Source organism: Crocodylus porosus, unplaced genomic scaffold, assembly GCF_001723895.1.
Source record: "Crocodylus porosus isolate Cpor-Errol unplaced genomic scaffold, CroPor_comp1, whole genome shotgun sequence".
NCBI classification, from domain to species: domain Eukaryota; kingdom Metazoa; phylum Chordata; order Crocodylia; family Crocodylidae; genus Crocodylus; species Crocodylus porosus.
In genome coordinates, this window is record NW_017728927.1 from 6,615,878 (window position 1) to 6,635,248 (window position 19,371).

The 19,371-nt window shown below is 51.6% G+C and overlaps 2 protein-coding genes across 7 annotated transcripts in view; one reads left to right on the top strand and one right to left on the bottom strand.

Moving 5' to 3' along the window:
* PKD1 (polycystin 1, transient receptor potential channel interacting) overlaps window positions 1-8,776 on the top strand; it is a 61,234-nt gene extending 52,458 nt beyond the window's left edge. The window contains 8 exon segments of the mRNA XM_019541862.1: window positions 151-278; window positions 770-944; window positions 1,308-1,433; window positions 1,763-1,937; window positions 2,210-2,497; window positions 2,647-2,781; window positions 2,945-3,259; window positions 3,548-8,776. Coding sequence (XP_019397407.1) covers window positions 151-278; window positions 770-944; window positions 1,308-1,433; window positions 1,763-1,937; window positions 2,210-2,497; window positions 2,647-2,781; window positions 2,945-3,259; window positions 3,548-4,132 — 1,927 coding nt within the window. The 3' untranslated portion in view covers window positions 4,133-8,776.
* Window positions 8,621-19,371, bottom strand: part of TSC2 (tuberous sclerosis 2) — a 37,274-nt gene continuing 26,523 nt past the window's right edge. For all 6 annotated transcript variants that reach the window (XM_019541868.1, XM_019541865.1, XM_019541866.1 and 3 more), the window contains 10 exons: window positions 17,304-17,464; window positions 16,483-16,970; window positions 15,608-15,683; window positions 14,932-15,018; window positions 14,227-14,413; window positions 13,040-13,179; window positions 12,729-12,807; window positions 11,774-11,865; window positions 11,415-11,513; window positions 8,621-11,033 (listed from right to left, as the gene is read on the bottom strand). In XM_019541868.1, coding sequence (XP_019397413.1) covers window positions 10,866-11,033; window positions 11,415-11,513; window positions 11,774-11,865; window positions 12,729-12,807; window positions 13,040-13,179; window positions 14,227-14,413; window positions 14,932-15,018; window positions 15,608-15,683; window positions 16,483-16,970; window positions 17,304-17,464 — 1,577 coding nt within the window. In that variant the 3' untranslated portion in view covers window positions 8,621-10,865. The remainder of the gene's footprint in view (window positions 11,034-11,414; window positions 11,514-11,773; window positions 11,866-12,728; window positions 12,808-13,039; window positions 13,180-14,226; window positions 14,414-14,931; window positions 15,019-15,607; window positions 15,684-16,482; window positions 16,971-17,303; window positions 17,465-19,371) is intronic.

Consider the following 19,371-nt stretch of genomic DNA (forward strand, 5'->3'; position numbering starts at 1 on the left):
TCAGAGGCTGCAGAGATCACCTCTCCAGCGCTCGTTCCTTTTGCATGGGCATCAGCTCTTCTGAGCAGGCATGCCAGGCTGCAGGGTGACACCGCGTGTTGCATCCATCCTGTGGGTTTTTCCTCCTTGTTCCCATCCCCGTGTGTGCAGGTCGGACGAGTTCTGGATCTGGATGTCCCAGGTGCTGTTGCCGTATCTCTACAGCAGCCAGTCGGGCCGAGAGAGCTACAGCCTGACGCTGGGGGTGCCGCGGCTGCGCCAGCTCCGCCTGCAGGAAGGTACATGGGGACGAGCCCCATCCACGCTGTACCATCTCCTGCCCCACATAACGCGTGCTGTGGCACAGGGGCATCTGAAACTGGACAAGGAGGCTTTTCTGGTTGGGTCCCACTGCCTGGTGCTGTCATTTTTTGGGGGGCCAATGCCCCTATTCATTTGGGGAGAGCAATGCCCTGGCACCCCTAGATAAATGACATCTCCCGTCTCTGAGCGTCCCAGACTTCCTCCCAGCTCGTGGCTTCAGAGGCTGCTGTAGCAGGTCCTTCCTGACGAGCCACAGGGCCCCAAAGATGGGGCTCGCCCTGGCAGTCTAGCAAGGGATTTTGCATTCATAAATGCTGGTAAAGGGTTAAGTGGCGAGGATGGGAGCAGAAGGTGGGTTTGACTCAAGGAAGATGATGGGGAAGGAACCGCCATCACCACCACGTGGCGGGGTGGCTGTCTCGGGTCGTGCCAAGCCCCAGGTTCACGCTGCACTGGTCTCTTCCAGACAAATGCCTGGACCCCATTCAGGAGTTCCTCAGTGGCACAGACGCAGCAGCGGTGAGGAAGAGATGCCTGTACTACTCCAGCAGCTTCGATGCCAGCGATCACACTGTGGGCTGGGACAGCAGGCTTGGAAACCTGACAGCCACATGGTCCTACTCACCGCCCGACCTGGCCGGGTAAAGGGCAGGGAAACACCGTGTTTGCTCTGTCCACAAAGTGCACCCCATGGGCGGGTTCTTGCAGGCAATTTGGGGGGATCCCTTGGTCTCCAGCTGTCACGTCAGCCAAGCCAGGCACTGTCCCTCAACTCCAGCTGAGAGTTAGTGGTGTGCAAAGCCTAGAGCTTTTGTAACTCTTGGTGTGACTTAGGAGCCAGCGGAGCCCAGCTCTGCAGGGAGATGGGGGTGAGGGGCTTAGCCCTCGAGTGCTGGATCAGGGTTTGCTCTTGCACAGATGTCAGGGGCTGCTCCTGTCCAGGGGGTTGAGCTATCTGGCAGCCCTCCCTGCAAACTCACTGCTTGGCCACCCTTCCCTCACAGGGTCTGGTACTGGGGCTACTTCTCTGTCTACGACAGTGGAGGTTACACCCAGGAGCTGGGCACCACCTTGGAGGACAGCAGAGCCCACCTGGACTTTCTTCAGCACCACGGCTGGATCGACAACATGTAAGCCACGCTCTGGGGGCACCGCACAGCCAGCACGTGGGGTGCATGGTGGCCGGGGCTGGCAGGGGAGAGCCTGGAGCTGTCTGCAGGGGTCAGATGAGGGAAAGGGGAAGGAGGAGCCTTACGCTGAGACTCCCCTCTCAAGCCAACCCACCCATCCAGCCCCAGGAGGAAGGTACTGCTCCAGGCTGAACTAGAAAAGCATCGTCCTAAGCAAGACACATGCAAGGCCTGGGCTGCTCTAGCAGCTCCCAGGACCCTATGAACATGGGGGCACCGAAGACGGAGCCCACGCTTGTCCCTGTGCCCTGACCCCTCTGCTCTCCCAGGAGCCGAGCGGTCTTTGTGGAGCTGACGCAGTACAACCCTGGTGTGGACCTGCACGCGGCCATCACCCTGCGGCTGGAGTTCCCCGTGGCAGGGCACGCGGTGGCGGCCATCAGCATCCAGCCCTTCCCGCTGCGGCGGCTTAGTGGGGGAGTCACACTGCAGCTCATCATGATGGTCAGTCCAGTGCTGGGGATCACTGGGGTATGGAGCAAGAGGATGAGCCTTGCATTGCTTTCCGCTCTCCCGTTTGCCTGGGAGCTCAGCGCAGTCCCAGGAGGGAGGGAGGGGTGCCAAGCACCAGCGGCAGGAGAAGGGCGCGGGGTGCAAGGCCGTGGCACGTGCAGGCAGATCATCCTGCTCCGGGCTGCTACGTGGGGAGGTCTCCGGTGGCCAGCGCGCTTCCTGAAAGCGGCCTCGCCCCCAGCGCCTCCCTCTCCCCTGCCTAGGTCTTCCTCATGATGTTTGTCGTGTACTTCGTGGTCTCCGAGTCCCTGGCCATCAAGAAGGAAGGCCGGGCTTACTTCGTCCGGCTGGGGAGCTACGCCCAGTGGCTGCTCATCCTGCTGACCACCTGCTCCGTGGTGGTGCACCTGAGCCAGGCCACCATCGCTGACCAGCAATGGGCCAAGTACCTGAAGAACCGCAGGGGCTTCACCAGCTTCTACCAGGTGGCCTTTCTCAACAGCGTCTTCAGCAGCCTGGCCGCCTCCCTCCTCTTCCTGCTGACGATCAAGGTAAGGCTGCCAGCTCGGTCTGGCAACAGGCACGTCCCGCTGTCGTGGCACTGGTAACAGAAGTAGCAGCAGAATCCTAGAGCGGGGAAGTGTGAGGCAGTGCAGAGGCTCCCGGGTGTACAAACCGCACTCCTCTCGCTCGCCCGCAGGCCGCCCAGCAGCTGCGCTTCGTGCGGCAGTGGTCCATATTTGGCAAGACGCTGCAGAAGTCCGCGAAGGAGCTGGCTGCAGCAGGGCTGGCGTTTGGCATCCTCGCCCTGGCGTACGCCCAGCTCGGCTTCCTGGTAAGCATCATGCGTTGCCTCAGCGAGGACAGGAGGTGCCCCAAAGCCAGGCACTCCTGGTCCCCCACTGGCATCCTCAGCCAGGGTCCTGGAAGGCAGGTGCCTCCAGGCCGACCCCCAGGGACAGCCCCCATCTCACTGCCTGCCGCCCATTCCCTCGCAGCTCTTCTCCTCCTGCTCCGAGTCCTTCCGCAGCTTTGGCAGCAGCCTCCTGCTCCTCTTTGCCCTGGTTCGGGGGAGCGCGACCCTGTGTCCCAGCCTGCCTGAGCCCTCGGGCTGGTACGGCTTGTTCTGCGCCAGCTACGTGGTGCTGGAACTGTGGGTGATGCTGCGGCTCTTCGCCGCCGTGCTCCTCCACCACTACCGGCAGATGCACTTCGAGCTGTACCGGCCGGCCTTCGAGCCGCAGGACTACGAGATGGTGGAGCTCTTCGTCCGCAGGCTCAAGATGTGGATGGGCTTCAGCAAAGCCAAGGAAGTGAGTGCGGCTCGCCCGGACTCCCCTTCCCCCTGCGGGCATGGTGCAAGGGTGCTCAGGGGTTTTCTGGGAGGGGCTGGGGCAGGCCCGGAGATGGCCAGCTCCTCTCTGCGGGGTTGCCCAGCCTGGGATTTAGCACATAGGACCGCCTGCCACCAGGACGAGGGCGCGCGACCCTCCGCCAGGCTGGCCAGGGTCTCAGGTAGCACCCACCCCCCAGCTCCATCCCCGGTGCGGGGAGGCGAGGGTCTGCACGGGCTGGCTGCAACCACCCGCTTTTCCTTCCAGTTTCGACACAAGGTGCGATTCGAGGGGATGGAGCCACTGCCCTCGCGCTCCTCCAGCGACTCCAAGTCCTTCCGGGGCCCGACCCCCAGCGCCGCCTCGGACAGCTCTCGGGCCTCCACCTCCTCCAGCCAGCTGGACGGGCTCAGCCTGGTGCTGAGCGCCAGGGACAGCTTGGAGGTGGACGCTGACCTCCGGCGCCTCCTTTCCCTCTTCGAGATGCTGCTGGCCCAGTTCGACCGCGTGAACCAGGTGATGGAGGACGTGTACCACATCGAGCACCAGCTGGAGGGCACGCAGAGCCGCCGGGCCAGGACGCGGCGCCTGTGCGGGGCCCAGGCTCTCCCACGCACCCCCGGCTGCAGCGGGCTGGAGCAGGGCGAGAACGCTTCAGGCATGGATTTCCCGCTGCCCTCCCGGTCCCCAGGCGCCCTGCAGGACAGCCCGGGCGCCGTGCCCGGCCGGCTTGTTCGAGCCAGCCGGGGCATTGGCCTGGTATCCCCACACAAAGGCTATGGCACCCTGGCGCCAGCTGTGAAGAAGAGGCCCCTCCGGGCAAAGAACAAAGTCCACCCCAGCGTGAAGTAACAGGAGACCATGCAGCATCGCCGAGGGGACACGTCACGGTGCTGCCTGGTGGAGGGCAGGGAGATCCTCGCAGTGCAGAGAACCGCCAGCTTTTGGGGTCCGAGCCTGGACCCTCGGGAGACCGGCACCGTAGGGGAGCCCAACACGCCCTGCCTGAGCTCAGCACCAGCTTGCAGTGCGAGGATTGGGGCACGCGGGTACGGCCACAGGGCATCGTCCGGCCAGGCAGCTTTGAGCACACGGTTTCCTGCTTCCCGAGCGACGGCGTCCTTGGAGAACGTCCTCAACGGGTCCCGTCTTCGCCCAGACGCGGCGCGAGCGGCTGCGAGGCTCTCGCTTCCTTGCAGCCAGCACCGAGCAGAGCAGAGAAGAGCTCCAGTTCGGAGCACAGGTTTCTGAACCGCAAACAAAGTGTGTGGATTCAACCCGAGGCAGGCCGATTATTTTTAAGATGCTTTACCAAGAATTGGTGCCAGGGCCGGCTCCAGGGGACTTCCCGTTCTCAACTGGCTGTGCCAAAGTGGGGCGAGAGGAGTCGCGCCCCCTGCTACGTTTAAACATTTGTTGTTGTTTTTTTTTGTTTTTTTACTGACTTCTGGATTTCCCAGACCAGACACACAGTGGAGGAAAGCTACCAGTTTCCAAGAAGATATTTAATCCCACTTTATATGCATAGACAGTATTTAACATCAGCATCATCACTTAACTTCCAGTATCGGCTGAATTTATCCTCCAGAAATTCATATTATTTGTATTTAATGACATTTGATATTAAAAAAAAAAAAAAAAAGAGGGGAAAAAAAAGCTGAATTCCAACAAAATCCACATTAAGCTGCCGCCCATAGAAGCCAGCCTGTTGTGGAGGTGGTAATGGCACCAGCTCAACCAGGGGACACCTCAGGGGACTCGTTCGATCAGTCTCTTAGCGAGACGGGTACCGGAGCGCTGGCTTCGCTGCGGTCACCCTGTCTGCCGGTGTCCCCCGCGCCTGGCGGCTGGGCTGGGGGGCATGTTGCGTCGATGGCTTGGTTTGGTCATTGAAGGAATGTATCGACATAAGTATATGTATTTTTTGGTTTACTTTTTCGTATGTACTGCCCAGCACTTTAAACAATGCTTTCCTTGGCTGACGACACACGTGACCTTAACAAGAACGGGATAATATATCATGAAAGCAGTATTTTTTTTTAAATCATAAGCTAAACGAGCAAACGGTGATGTGAACGCAGCCCTCTGTCCTCCGCCCCGCAGCTAAAACAATCTCTGCCCAGGACTGGGTGCCAAGCCCAGACCCTCCCTTAACAAGGAGGCCAGGAGGACCCATTCAGCAACCAGGCGCGCGAGGGGAAGGCAGAAGCTCCTCTCCGGTGGAAAGCAAGCACAATTTGCTTGACCGTCTGTCTCCGTCTGAGATGGGACGACGTTCGGGTTCCCTATTCCGACTCTCTCCCACCCCTCCAGCTTAAACCGCAGGCCGCGGCGTAGAGCAGCAGCTGGGCTCTGCTTCCTGCGTCGCGCAGGCAGCTCCTACCAGGACCAGGCACCACCCACGTGTCAGTCCTGGCCAGCCCCATCCTTCCCCCAAATTCTTCCCAGCTGTGCCAAGTGGTGCAGAACATCAGCAAAACTTCCCCGGCAGAGACCACCCCTGGGCCCTGCGTTCACATCCCCGCTGCTGTTTGGCCTTATGTATTATTGTAAGTAATTTATACGGGGTTTTTAAATGTATATATTTTTGTATGTTTGCTATATTTTCATAGCATCGGTACCGTGTTTGAAACCTGTAGATAGGAGACAGAACACTATTGTCAGAGTTATTTAAAGGATGTATGAAGTGCTTCTTCCGGGAATGTTCGTTGTATATAAAGTATTAGGTGTCCGAGCACGTGGGGTGCGCGTGCTCTCGGCCACGCGAGGCTCAGGCCAGTCCGGCACTAGGTCCGGCCCTACAGCTGGAGCCGAGGGGCGGTGGGATCTCACGATGCACTTAGCTGGTCTTTTCCCCAGACCCTGCTCGATGCTCCCGAAATGCACCAGTGCTCTACAGGAGCCCTTAGAAAGGAAAGGCCGATTGCAGCAGGCGACGTTCTCAATGGTACAGGTGGCGCCTCGGACTCGGCCGCGTCTCGCTTCTCCAGGTGCATCCGTTGGGACGCCGGTGGATCGCGCCAGAGCTCCCCCACCCAGAGGAGAACACCCACAGCAGGGGAATTGCACGCTCCTTTCCAGCCAAGCACTTTTAGGGGCTAGAGAGAGGGGCTTCCCTCCCAGGACGCTTCCAGAGCAGTTTGCTCTTATCACCTCTTTGCACTTTATTCTCAGTAACCAGCTCCTGACGCTTTGTGCTTTGTGCTGGGTGTCCGATGCCTTGCAGGTCAAGCCACAGCCATCAGGTGACACCCAGGCTCTCTCTTCCCTTGCTCTGTTCTTCCCTCTCCGCAGAAACACAAACCCAGCAAGCGCGGGTGTTCACGAGCAGCCAAGACCTGAAGTTTGTCCTTGTTGCGCAGACAGCAGGATCCAGCAAGAGGTTTTGGAAGGCGCTGGTGGGGGGCAAGCCTCAGTGTTATGATGAGGATGAGGGTGGCTATCTTTAGCCAAAAGGCTACGTTGAATTAACGTGAAGTATGGACGTAGGTGGAGCGCAGACAGGAGGAAGTGGAAGTAGTTGCCACAGGCTCTCTTCACAGAGCCAACGGCAGAAGCGACATACTTGGGATTTCAGAGATGGCAGGTGGAGAGGGACAGAGTCCAGCTGGAAAGGCAGGGTGGGAGCATGTCACGGGCAGCAGAGGCACAAGCAGGCCGTAGAGCCTCGCAGTGCATCCCGCAGAGGCCAGCTGGCTTCCAAGCAGGGTTTCACTACAGAACAGACCCTGTCGTGCTACAGCCCAACTGCATCAGCTCCGGGACTCCTTACAACAGCCCCAACCTGATGCTGCAAGTGTGACGTGTCCTCTTGCTTCTACTGCAACCCTTCAACCCCTCTGTGCCCTGCAAGCTCTCGGTTACAGCCCCCCTAGCCCCCATCCCCAACCTCTGCCAGCTGGACCACCCTTCTTCCCACTGGGAAGGTAGCGAGACTGGAAGATAGCGGGTTTGGCTGACAGCTTAAGGGAAAGACGATGGTTAAAGCCAGGCCTGTCTCCCACATTGCTAATGGTAACGTGTGCAGCCCAGAGGCCACCGCTTGGAAAGGTCAAGCCGGACGGGATGCAGTGACAGCCACCCTCGCTGCTTGTAAACAGTCGTGGCCACTATGGCACCAAGACGGCTGACACCACTTCCCACACGGATTAAAGCAATTACCCGCCAGATGGGGCAACACTTAGGGAGGGATCCCATCCCTGCGCAGAGAATGGGTCTATCTGGGCTGGCCAAATACAGTGGCACAGTTGTATTAAAATAGCGCAGAGGGCAGGGATTTACACTTGAGAGTTAAAAGTAGTACTGTAGGGTGAATAACGAGTCCCAGAAATAAAGGCCTGTCAGCCAGCAGTATCACCAAGATTACAGGGACTGGGTGCCATGGCAGACTGTCCCATGTGCTTGCTAATGGCCAGTCTCGTGGAAGCTGTGAGCGCTAGAAGGCAAAATTAAGAAGTTTTCTTCAAGGCTCAGCCTCTCAAGGCTCATTACAATAGGTTACACCTCCCCCACCCCCGCCCTCAAAAGCCTTGAATGGGGTCATTTAAGTGGAAGTTATTAGTGCGGTCACTATAGGGAGCAGAAAGTCCCGTAGGTCAGGCCATGGTGAACTGAAAGCCAGAGGGATTAGCATGTCCTTTCATAAGCTAATACAGGTGACGGAAGAGTTCGAGCCAGGATGCTGCCAAATGCAGAGAGTCAGGGATTTGTCGTTTCTCCAAGTTCGGATGTAAAGGGAGCTTGTTAGCAAGCATGCTCTGTAGGCGTGCGTGCATGCGGGTGTGTGTGTGTGTGTACGCATGTCTCGGTGTGCAGGGGTTGCCAAGTGCTTCTAACTGAAGAGGAGCACAGATGGGATAAGACAACTGCTCTGCTCGCCTTCAAGCCACATCTACAGAGCAGCTCTAGAGCCCACCAGTCACTTAAGCAAATGCCAGATGCTTCAGCGTGTGCCCGGCGGGTCGGTCCTACAGCTTCCAAAGCCATCCTAGTTCTCATAGCAACACTTAATTAATTGTGCAAAGCCATCAGCCTCATGCTCACAGACAGGGTCCTCCAAGTGCCACAACTAAGGCACCTAATACGCGAGAACTGAGCTTAGCTGCAGCCTGAACTATTAGTCACAAGATCATACTCCTTGTCAGCAGCAATAAAAACTTGACTTGTATCCCAAACTGATACATACTCTTGAATGTATATTTTGTGCTATAGTCACCAAAAGATGGTTTCTTATTTATTGCCTTAAGTCTCACAATGATGCAACAGTATCAAGCTGCTTAATAAAGAACCCTATCAGCTAGTTAAGGAGGGTGGGAATGGGATGGGAAATTTATATAATGCTTTTTTTTTTTTAGCATTGGATTGTCTGGACCAACACGTCCAGTGTTGCCTTCTGGTCACTGTTACGTTTTGCAAACAAAGAATATCTTATTTTGTAACTGTGGGAACGTTTCTTACAAGTGACAAAGTCCAATAAAAAAAATTGTGGACTGCTAAGCATTTGTTCTCCTGTGCTTCTGTGAGCAGTCGGCACCCCCCTCAAGCAGTCAGGGTCTAAGGCACGACTGTCTGAAAGATGCATGCAAAAGCTCTGCTTTAGGATGACCCTGTATTCAATGTGTCTGTCCAGTAAACACCTCTAACACTAATACAGAATGTGTCCCAAATAAAAGCGGGATGACGGATACCTGCTTGCAGCGGAGTTTGCTTGACACAGGGGTTAGAAACAAAGGCCACGTGACTTCACGTGTGTTATATGGAGTTGTGGCGTGTGCTTGAAGGCCACTGCCCATTTTAACGTTGCCTCTAGGTCACCATTCAAGTCGGGCCCCTCCCACAACACTTCAGAGAAAGAAGTCGATGTTTCCACAATGGCCTGCCTTTCGCAGCCAACAAGAGGTGCCAAACAGGACTGTTTCGGTCTAGTGATCCCTCCGCGTAAGGGGAGGGCTGCCCATGATTGTGCCCTGCTGTTGTCTACCGTTCTTTGTGCCAACTTCCCATGTGTTTTGTTAGGCCTATCCCACAGGTCCAAGAGCAAGAAGAGGGAACTGCATCGCATCGCTGACAAAGCAGCTGACTGATCCGATGCAAGAAGCCACCCGCGCGCTGAGCCCAGTCTCCATACAAATACCTTTATTTCATTTACGATCTATAACCACTCGGAACAGGACTCACGTGAGAGGCGCCGAGCAATCCTGGATTGCTTGGTAGCTCCCCTCCTTCCTTCTTCCCTACCCCTCAAGGAACTCCAACATAGCTAGGTTGACCTTCGGTACCATTTACCAGTTCTCCGGTCTCTGAAAGGTATTCAATCATTCAGTTCACTAGCAAAAACCATGAGCCGGTCATAGGATACAGTTTCTCCCATGACTAATGTAGTGTCTGATGCCCTTCTCTTACCACAGGAAGGACAACCCAATTCCAGGCCTTTCTTGCGCACATCTGCGTTAGAAAGCTCCTTACAAAACATCCCAGCTGCCGAGTTCCAGCTGAGAGGCTGCGGCTGTGCGACATGTCCAATATGAAAAACATGGTATGAAAGCCATGCAGTTAGCAGGCCTGAGGAAGCCACGGGCTGGAGGAAGGGCTCTAGGTGAGGGTATATCAGAAACCAATTCAGCGTCTTCTGTGCACAGCCAGTCCCCTCATCAGAAAGTACCTTCCAACCAGATAGGCAAAAGAGGGACAAGTTATTCCCCTGCTTTCTTGCTCCATCCTTGGTCACCAGTCCTAGCAGACCATCGGAGGCTTCATCACTGAATCAACAAGGAGCAGCATTCGGCCTCTGGTTAGTTCACGATTTGTAACGATCTCAATCCCGGGTTAAAATGGAGTCTTTGTGATGCTCCAGTCCGTTCAGAGCGAGTGATTTCAACTTTACTCGCCTCTCAAAGCCATATATAATTATGGTTTGTTATGAGACAAACAAGAAGGTCTCCCTGGAAACTTAAGGAGATTTTTTTTTCTTCTTCAACTGGTAATGCGTGAAACCAAATGACCCTACTTGGTGAGAGCCAGGGTAGATTAAGTCTGAGAATGGATGCCACTCTCTTGAGTGCTAAGGGGCCTCCATGCAGGGAGAGGGGCAGCAAGATCTCTAGCACTGAAAGTCTGTGCTTGCAACAAACACACAGTCCATTGTGTCCTGTTTTTAAACTAGACGCATTTTCTGCATGCTCTGACCATGTGATGAACAGAGGACAGCGTCATGCCTTGATGCTTTGCCACTCTTCAGTTTAGAAAACTGGTTCTGAAGCATCCCAGGGAAAAGAGCCCTTGCAAGAAAGCTGCTATCAGAAAGGTCTCCAGACACGGGAAGATGAAATGTCTGGCCTCAGTCCTTTCCAGCACGGGCAGCCGGGGTAGAAAATCCTTACCATATTTGATAGTGGGCAAGACAAAAGGATAGCATCTGCAAATCCAAGTCACATGGCACAGGTCATCACTAGCTCACACTAAAGCAACACGGACACACCTAGCTAACCGAGTCCTGACGGTCTCCTTGGGCAGCAGTCTGTTAGCATGTGGGGTGAAGAGGGTTCATCACCTCGAGTGCCAGACAGCAGACACCAATCAGATGGGGTTACGCAAACTCTGTGAAGTCATCAACGGAGGAAATCAGCCTCTTCCGCTGCCCGGTTTCATAGGTCGGCGGTGGGTCCTGTGGCACATGGGGAGGGGGCTTGGCAGGAGCAGAAGGATGCATCTGCAGAGGGAAGCCGGGTGCCTGGTACTGTGTTTCTTCGCGTAGCTAAAGACAGGTAAAGGGAACAAGTCAAAGAAGTCTTGACAAACTTCCCTTCTTCGTTTCCATTCAGACTGGGCACGTTAACAGACCCAGCTCATATCGTTGCCATTTCAATTTCAATACTCCCAGTCCGGCACGATTCTGCCAGGTGCTGGTGCCCTCCAGTCCCATGGTAGCCAATGAAAACAGAGGGCTCTGTAGTGGCCTGGAAGTATGACCCCCCACTTGTCACTCTTCCTAGACTTTAGTCCTGTGTTTTGGAAGCGTACCCACCCACCTTCACTCACAGGATTCAGGGAGGAGTTCTCCCCAGATGCCTAACTGCAACTATCCATGTTACACGTGCAATATTTTATGGACAGAAAGGTATAAAGCTTGCATTACCCGGTGTCTCAGCCTCTTGATATGACGAAGCCTAGCAATCCATTTTGATGGGTAGGTGTCTGTAGGGTTGGATCTGCTATGGTGGACCTGGGAAGCCATCTGATTGAAAGAGAAATTTCAGAGCATGCAGTGACCACAGCAAGAAGATTCAAAGCTTGTTTACAGAGTGGAGTTTACCAGTCCTCCAAATTCAACTTGATTTCTAAAGTTCAGATGCTAAAAATCTGATTCACTTGGTTATTCGAGAGAAATAACCATCCCTTTAAATTCTTGCACCCAACTACATTAATCTCCTTGTGGGAGATGACAGCTGATCCTAGGAAAGGCAACGGCCCTTGGAGAAGCTGGGCAGTACTCACGTTGGCATGCAGGGCCATCTGGCGTGCTACGAACGGCAGGTTCTTGTCCGAGATAATCTTAGCCATGCTTGTGTCCACGAGCCCTTCCATATCTACCATGCAAGGGGAAAGATTTTCACCTCTTGTGAAAGAAAGGTTAAAAAGGCAGAACAGGACAGAACTGGCCGGTATCCTCTCTTCAGAGGTTGGATTAAATTTAACTTCAGGAGGATTTTCAGATCTTAGAGAATCAGAGTTGTGGGGGGAAGTGGAGAGCATTTCCCTCTCCCATCCAATCATCTCCAAGAAGGTCCCCAGAAAGCATCACACCTTTTATTCTAACAGTGCCCACAGTATACTGGCTCCCAAAGCTGACTGCTTCCCATACAAGCCTTTCCCAGAGAGCCTACTCAGTCAATTACCCCCCAAAAGCAGAGGCGGGGGCAGAACATTTCCCAGCGGCACTGCTTAAAAGCAAGACGTTTTATCAGCAAAGTCCAGTGGTGAGAGGGGAGTGAGAGGTACAGCTGGAGAGCAGTCATGGTGGGGGAGCCGGGTGAGAGGGAGGAAGTTCCAGAAATCCTGCTCGCATCTTTTTAACTGGAATGGCAACACCCTGCCCACTCCTCTGACGGACGCTCAGAAAAGCACTGGTGACCCCTCAGGTGCCTCTCCAGCTTCCTACAGCCATGTATTGCACCGCTGGGAGGAAACTGGAGGACGACAACCTGCCAGGATGGCGGCCCCTTGAAAGTGTCCCGAGGCCCTGAGACGGAGGCATCCTGCACACCCGCTGGCCGCCCAGCCGTTCCCTCAATGAGGAGATGCCCCAGTAGGGAAGCCACAGGGCACAGGCTTTAGAGAATTCCTCATTTTATTCACCTGAGACGTTTAAGGCCATTCTCACGAGGTGAAGGAAGTTGCTGGGCCTAGGGGCATAAATACACTTTAAAACAGACGTCAAGACCTGCCCTACCTTTCCGACACTGGAGTGTCACTAGGTTACAATCATAGTCCAGCGGTGTGATGATAACATGCACGAAGTTGAACTGGCCCTAGCAAGGAAACAGTAAAAAGATCTTCAAAACAGAAGCAGAGATAAGACCACAGGCTTATTTTTACTGGCAGCCAATACTGACTGCACTGGGGTCAAGTCACTGGTGTGCCTAAATACCCCGAGGTATTTAGTGATCCCCAGTCACAGTCTAAGCAAGATTCACTTAGAAAAGACTCAAGGTCTTACAAATAGTGCGACAGCTGTTTCTAAGCAGACCCCAGGTTTCCTACCTTGATGGTTCCCAGTTTAAAGTCTTCCCCCGAGTCGTTGTAGATGATGGAAACAAAATCATTCCCAAGGTGCCTCTTCTTGTCGCAGCGATATTTATCCAAATCCTTCGTGGGCATCAAAGTAGCAATGTGAAAAATGGCTGAAAATCAAGCAAACAATGGGTTGGAACAGAAAACAGATGCAACAGAGAGCTTTACTGGAGATACTCCATGTAGACACTGAGACAGGAGGGATCTCCATGGGCTCTGTGGTAGTAATACTCAATGTACTTGTCTAAACACCAGAAGTGACATCAGGGCTGTCACACTGAAGAAAACTGCTTGCTCCCTGAATATGTTTGTTCAGGTTTTTAACAGCCAGATCTTCCTGACTCCCATTCTACCTGCTTTATCATGCCCAGGGGGCATGTCTAAGTGATGCTTCAGCCAATTCTCAGATAAGCAAACTGAAGGAAACTCTGCAGTGCTCGGTCTACTCCAGGAGTTTTCGAGGGCCAAAATATGATCCTGGTATCAGGGAAGTGGGCTCACTAGTTCATGAGCAATCTGATTTATCCCAATACACATCAGGGATGACTGTTAAGCGTTCTAACAAAGACAGGGTAAAACTGGCAACAGGGCAAGGGGTAAGTGATGGGAAAATGTTTTGGGGCAGTCTGAGTGGCCACAACAGCACTAGGAAAGGGAACTGGCTTTTTCAGGGAAAAGTTAAACACCTTAAACATATTGTCTTTCACTGCAGGGGATGCATGGTGCTGTGGCACACTTGGTCACAAGAACAATATTTCATATTGTTGTCTGAATATACATCTAGAAAGGCTTTGATGTGTTCAGAATTCTTCAAGCTCATCACTATAAAACAACATTTGGTTTCGGGGAATACAACAGCCCATGAAAATAGAACAGGCTTGACAGAAAAAGAGATAAAACCAGGTCTAATTTCCAATAGCGCAGTTTATTTCTAGAGTATGTAGCAGGATATTTTTGCCCAAACACACCTCAGTCCTTCCTGCATACTGTATAAAAGGTTGATGGGTAGAACTTGCAAACAAAACCCAGAGAAAACCTTCTTTACCAGTTCCTAAAAGAAGGGATGTGATCTAGGCAGGAGAGCAGCTCTGCTAACTTCTCGTGTGTTAAAGCATCCTTCCTGCACCTAGAAACACCTAACCCTCAAAAAGCCTTACCTTGCATAATGTCATCATGCCAGCAGTAAGTGAACTGCCCGTCCTCCCCGCACACATCCAGACCACCAAGGTAAATTTTATCAGGCTGGCAGTCTTTGAGCTCAATGAGCTTCCCTAAGCCCGTCAGGAACTCCGTGTATCTGTAGGAGCCATGCTCATTCGACAGAATGGCAATTTCATTGTTGGTCTAGGAAAGAACAGGAAGTCTCATGAGGATGCCAGATCACTCCTTCACCCTCTTGATGCTCAAGTGATTCACTTGGCCTAGGAGTGCTTTGAACATGTCCCAAAAGTGGCAAGCAGAGCATAAGCTGAGACTACCCGGGGAGAACAAGAGCTACTTAAGACTCCAAAACATTAACAGGTTTTGGGCTGGGGAAGCCTGGCAGATTCTAGAGCTGCAGGAAAGAAGCATCTCTGCTGTTAAGCATCACCCAAAAAGAGAATATTCTCTCTTTGCTACTAAAGAGCAAAGACCCACAAACGAAGTGAAATGGAAGCAGAAGTCCCGCACTGGCATTAAAGGAAACCTCATAGTTCATGGCACTTTGCCACAGCCTATGCACTGCTGCGTAATCTGGGAAAGCTTAAAACAAAATGGAGCCACATTAAGACAGGCAGAAACCCCCAAGTTCCAGTGATGTTTCTGGATTCTCATTAAACTGGTGCTAATTGGGTTATGCATTTGCACATATGAAGACTTGCCTGTCCTTCTCCAACATACAGCACTGCGATCTTGTGGGTATCATAAGAAGGGATTTGATCTAGGAGCTGCACTGATCTTTCAAATGTCTAGAAAGAAGAAACAGTAACTTGTAATTTCTTTGACTGTCACTGATACACAAACCCACTATACGCCTCAATATTATCAACTGAGCAAGAGATTACTGAGGAATAAGTGTCCTGGAGATTGGGAAACATACTCCCCAGGCCATTTTCTCCTTGAAGGAAGGATATCACAGTCCAAAGCTGTAGTTGCCATTGGACCCATTGCTGCTACCCCCCACAACATTTACTGACCTGCAGAATTCATTACCATTGAGTTTTCTCTTAACCAGGGATAATGCCCATTGGCCTCTGCCAGTCATCCCCTAAAATGACAATTTTTTTAGCAACCTTCTCCAATGTATTTTGCCCAATTTCATCCTCTGCTTCTAACACCAATGCAACAATTTGTCTATTTGCCGAGAAGCTAAAGAATGTGGGTAACAAGCCACAGCTTTGGAGACTAAACATAGCACTTGGTCCCTACTGGCTCCAGGAGTGGAAAAAGCAGGATCTCATCTCTTTGGCAGTTCATTAGTGATGTAAGGGTGTCAATTGGTGATGTTTCAAGTGTTAACATTAAGAACACACACCATGATAATAAAATCTTACCCACCTCATTTGGCAACAGAAGGGGCTTGTTGGACTCATCTCCAAAGAACGGGGAGTGATACAACTGCAAAAACACAAAGCTGGAAAAGAGAAATGAAATCCAGTTACCTTAAAAATAAAGCCCGTGTCAATCGGGGGGCACACAACTGCATTTTCAGAGGGGGTGGAAACAAAGAGCCAGCCAAGCACAACTGTGCAGCAAGGCCACTGTCAGTATTTGACCCAGCTACAGTTTCTGCCGAGCCACAGGCCGTAAGAGGGTCACTTTGCTCAGTGGTGACAGAGGACAGACTACCAGTCCTTGCAGCAGATAGAGAGACAGGAATCCATTGCTGCAGTGTGGTTGTGCATTCACTTCCAAACTAGAGGAGGAATGAGGCCTCTTACCCCTGGCTCTGCTGAATATTTCACAAATTAAACATGGCCCCACCCAAGTATCTTCTGAATTAATTCTTTGGGTTGCTACCAAGCCTTCAGGCTCAAAAATGCAACAAGTCTAAGCTTGCTGTTCACTAGTTGTGCTGTGTAACGTTGCACGTTTCAGTCCCCTTGGACAACAGGACTGGGCGCCAGGCGGTTCCCTTTCCTACATTCCCACTATTGGAAATATACTTACATGGTGGATTCCAAACCAGAGGAATGGGTTTTCTTTGGTCCACAGTTCAGGTGGTGGGTATTAAAACATGGATTGCATTACAAAAATCAAGTCACACCTACCTGTTCAGCTTTGGTCTTGTAAAACCTCCAATACCTATATGTTGGATTTAAACAAGTCTAACTCTGCTTCCAATAATCACAGCCCTGTGACATTACTTAAAAAGAAAGAAGTTAAAAAGAGGCTCCTTGTATGTCTAGCTGTAGACATATCCACCCACCCACCTTGGGTTTATTCCAGGTACTTTCTCTGCATTGGAGGCAGCTGTTCTGCTCTTAAAGGCATCTCTCTCGATCCTTTTTCCCCTCCTGGAGGGGGCTGAATCAGAGATGGTGTACCCTCTGGGGCGGTGGCCACTGGGCGAGCGAGGAGAAGAGGAAGACATGCTGCCTGCGCTGGTCATTTTAGCATCCTCTCCCTGGCTCAACCAGCTTCCAAGTCCTTCTCCTTCCAAGTTCTCAGACTGAGATTTCGACTTCACTTCCGTGCTCAGCTTTCCAATTCCTTCTCTGCCATTCACGTCTCTGAGGACTTCCTGCAGTGTCTGAAGTTCGGGGGAAGAACTGGATTTGCTGAGCGGCTGCGAAGGCTGGAAGGAAAGCTCCAGCGCCCTGCCATCTTCTGAATGGATGACCCTTCCAATGGGAATCCCGACAGGAACCAAGTCATCAGATCTCAGGGATTTCTCTTCCTGACTAGACGTCGAGGAGGACTTAAAGGAAAAGCCACAAAAAAAAGCAGGGGTCTGAGGAACAACTCAACCACGAAAAGTCACGAGAGGCCACGCATGAGACACTGCACTAGACGGGGAGCTAGTCACCACCCAAACCTGCTAACACTCAAACACAGGCAGACAGGGGAACGTTTGCATTTACCACTACCGATGTTCGTGCAAGCAGCGAGCAGGACATCTTATGGACCCTCTATCCACACAACCCACGTAAACTTTTCCATTGTCAGCTGGACACCAAGAGCGCAACTGGTGGCTCTTTACAAAGGATGTGTACAGCTCGGCAGGTCCTTCTCCACTCGGGGATGTTCTTACCCTGCTGTACGGTTCTTTGGGTTTACCAAACTTCTCCTCACTCAGGGACGGCTCCGAGGACGTGGCCTCAAAGTCTTCAATCTCCTGAGACTCTGTTGGGGAATCGGCCTCTTTTAACTCCATCTCCAATGGGCTCCCCTCTTCCAAAACCATGGCTGATTCTACCGAGACACAAACAGAGTAACTGAGGCATGTAGAGAGGAGTGGTATAGTGGGACCCCATCCTTTCCTCAGAAGTACCAGCCTTTTCCCTCCTAGGATCGTAACTGAAGGCCATATTGGAAGCGTGGGATCTCCCTGACCACAGAGTGCAGACTTTAACGTCCCAGGTTCCTCGTTACAGGTTTTCCTTTTGCATAGACTTATCTGTTGACTTACCCTCGTGCCAAAGGGCTGGGCTACTTCAGTCAGAGCAGGGGGAGTGCTGTCAGATTGTTAACAACGAACAACTACTGGATAAATAATGGAGAAAATGGGTCCTTAGGCATCTTACCACTCAGCTGTCAGGACAGAGAGTAATTAGAGAGATGCAAGGAAGTGCAAAGTTAGCTTTGAAGTAAATAGGCAATGAAAACAAATTCTATGCAAGTAGCAAAAGAATAAGCCTTGTGTATGGCAAATGTCCCTGTACGTTATGTTGGCTTAAGAGGAGATTAAAATGATTAGAGGCTATTCCCTTGCATTTTTGGCATCTTTCCTAATATTCCTCAGGAGACGTTAACCAGTATAGCCCAAGTCGCACCTAATCCAAATTCTGCAGCAACACTAGGACAATCTGCATGTGGTATCTGATCAGACAAATTGTTAATGAGATCAGGCTGACACGAAACCACTTGGAGACCCTGTGCATGACGGAGAGAGGTTATTGGAACGGGTAACCAAGTGTCTACAATACTCAGCTACCATGAACACAGGAGTGAGTATGACTGAAGACTTCTGTTGGCCTTTTTTTTTTGTCCTGAGGAAAAGGCTGAAGTACAGGAGGCTTCCCGTTATGTACACATAGAATTGGAAGACCAATCTGAAAGGCTAAGATTTGTTTTCCAAAGTGAAATTTAAAGAAATAAAATTAGCACACGCACAAAATAATAATAATAATTAAAAAAAAAAATCAGCAAAAAATCACTAAAGCAGCCTTCCCTGAATTGATTTCAGCTCATGGGGCCAAAAGTTATTTCAAAGAAGCAATTAAGAGTTAGCACTGCGCACACATACCTTCTAAAACGTGCTGATCTGGTTAGCTGTCCAAGCCAGAACACACCTGCACATACTCAGTGCTTTCAACATCCCTACTTCTAACATTACCACCAATTTTACTGGCAGTTTTAAATAATTTGAGCGCTCACTAATTACACCGTAGGTGGAAGCAGAGTAATCTGAGTACAGAAGAGAAGTGCAGAAGAGTCTTGTATGGCAGCATCTGCGTGTCATTTTAATAGCATCGTGCCAACACAGCAATTGAGAACAGCCTACTGCTCAACACCAGATTTTTCAAATGAAGGAAGGGAAGTGGAAGGGAAGTTCATTCACTCAATTAAATCATAAAGGCTCTGCACTTTAGCGATGCAATGCAAATGCTGTGCTTATGGCTGTGCATTTTATTTGCATTTAACTTATTTAGAAAATAGATGTTACCATAGCAGGTGGGAAAAGATATGACACTGCTATTGAGCCTACAGAAAGCTACCATTTATCATGCTTTTCTTTGAAAGTTTCTATTTTTATTTTCACAACTTGCACCCAGCAACTACGCTGTAGTATCAAGACAGCCATACACTTCAGATTAGCTTTTCAGGGCCAGCACTCACGGGCTCTCAGTAGGCTGAGCAATGCTGGTTTGCTTTTACATTTAGTTGCAAAAGCAGCATTCCAGGTGACACTCACAGAAGTGGGAGCTTTCTATACTAACAGGACATCATCCCATTTGCAAGACTGAGCTGATAAGTCAGGGAATTCAGATCTTTTTGTGTGCCATTCTGTAGTCTAAGCCCCATGAGTCATGACCCATCCAAAAAGTTGCATTCAAGTTACTTGCAAATGTCGTATCTGGCTTGGACTTCTTCATGCT